At 52.7% G+C, this 914-nt stretch overlaps 1 protein-coding gene across 1 annotated transcript in view; it reads right to left on the reverse strand.

Moving 5' to 3' along the window:
* Nucleotides 1–548, reverse strand: part of tmem205 (transmembrane protein 205) — a 1,757-nt gene extending 1,209 nt beyond the window's left edge. Inside the window, exon 1 of the mRNA XM_034894623.1 lies at nt 363–548. Within this exon, the coding sequence (XP_034750514.1) occupies nt 363–548 (186 nt within the window). The remainder of the gene's footprint in view (nt 1–362) is intronic.
* Between the last annotated feature and the right edge of the window lie 366 nt (nt 549–914).

The raw sequence follows: 914 nt of genomic DNA on the forward strand, positions 1-914 counted from the left end.
ACACACACACACACACACACACACACACACACACACACACACACACACACACACACACACACACACACACACTATACAGGCCAAAGGTGTGGACCCACCTTCTCATTCAATGCGTTTCCTTTATCTTCATGACTATTTACATTGTAGATTATCACTGAAGGCATCAGAGCTATGAATGAACACATGTGGAGTTATGGACTTAACAACAATGAGAAGGTGTGTCCAAACTTTCGGCCTGTTCTGTATATCGCATGCGATAAATCACGGTGAAATATATTTAAAAAAAAGACATGAAAATTTCCCTTTTCACAATACGTAATAATATATATCTCAATATGTGAGAAGATGAAGTGATGTTTGACCTGCAGACTTTCATGCCAGTCCAGCTGCACCCATGGGTGGTGCAGGGCGTACAGCGCCAGGCTGACCCCGCTGCCCCCCAGCAGGCAGTGGAAGTACACGGGGAAGAGCTTGCTCTGCACCAGGCCGAAGGTGTGCCGGCTCACCTGCCGAACCAACACAAAGCCTGCCGGCACACACGCCCACATCAACACAACACCGCAGGAATCACAACATAGGCTAGGTCCACGCTGCTACGGCTACGCTGCTACGGCTAGACTGCTACGTCTACGCTGCTACGTCTAGGCTGCTACGGCTAGGCTGCTACGGCTCCGCTGCTACGTCTAGGCTGCTACGGCTAGGCTGCTACGGCTACGCTGCTACGGCTAGGCTGCTACGGCTACGCTGCTACGGCTAGGCTGCTACGGCTAGGCTGCTACGGCTACGCTGCTACGGCTAGTCTGCTACGGCTACGCTGCTACGGCTAGGCTGCTACAGCTCTGCTGCTACGGCTAGGCTGCTACGTCTACGCTGCTACGTCTACGCTGCTACCTCTAGGCTGCTACGGCTACGCT

Source organism: Etheostoma cragini, chromosome 15, assembly GCF_013103735.1.
Source record: "Etheostoma cragini isolate CJK2018 chromosome 15, CSU_Ecrag_1.0, whole genome shotgun sequence".
Taxonomy (NCBI): domain Eukaryota; kingdom Metazoa; phylum Chordata; class Actinopteri; order Perciformes; family Percidae; genus Etheostoma; species Etheostoma cragini.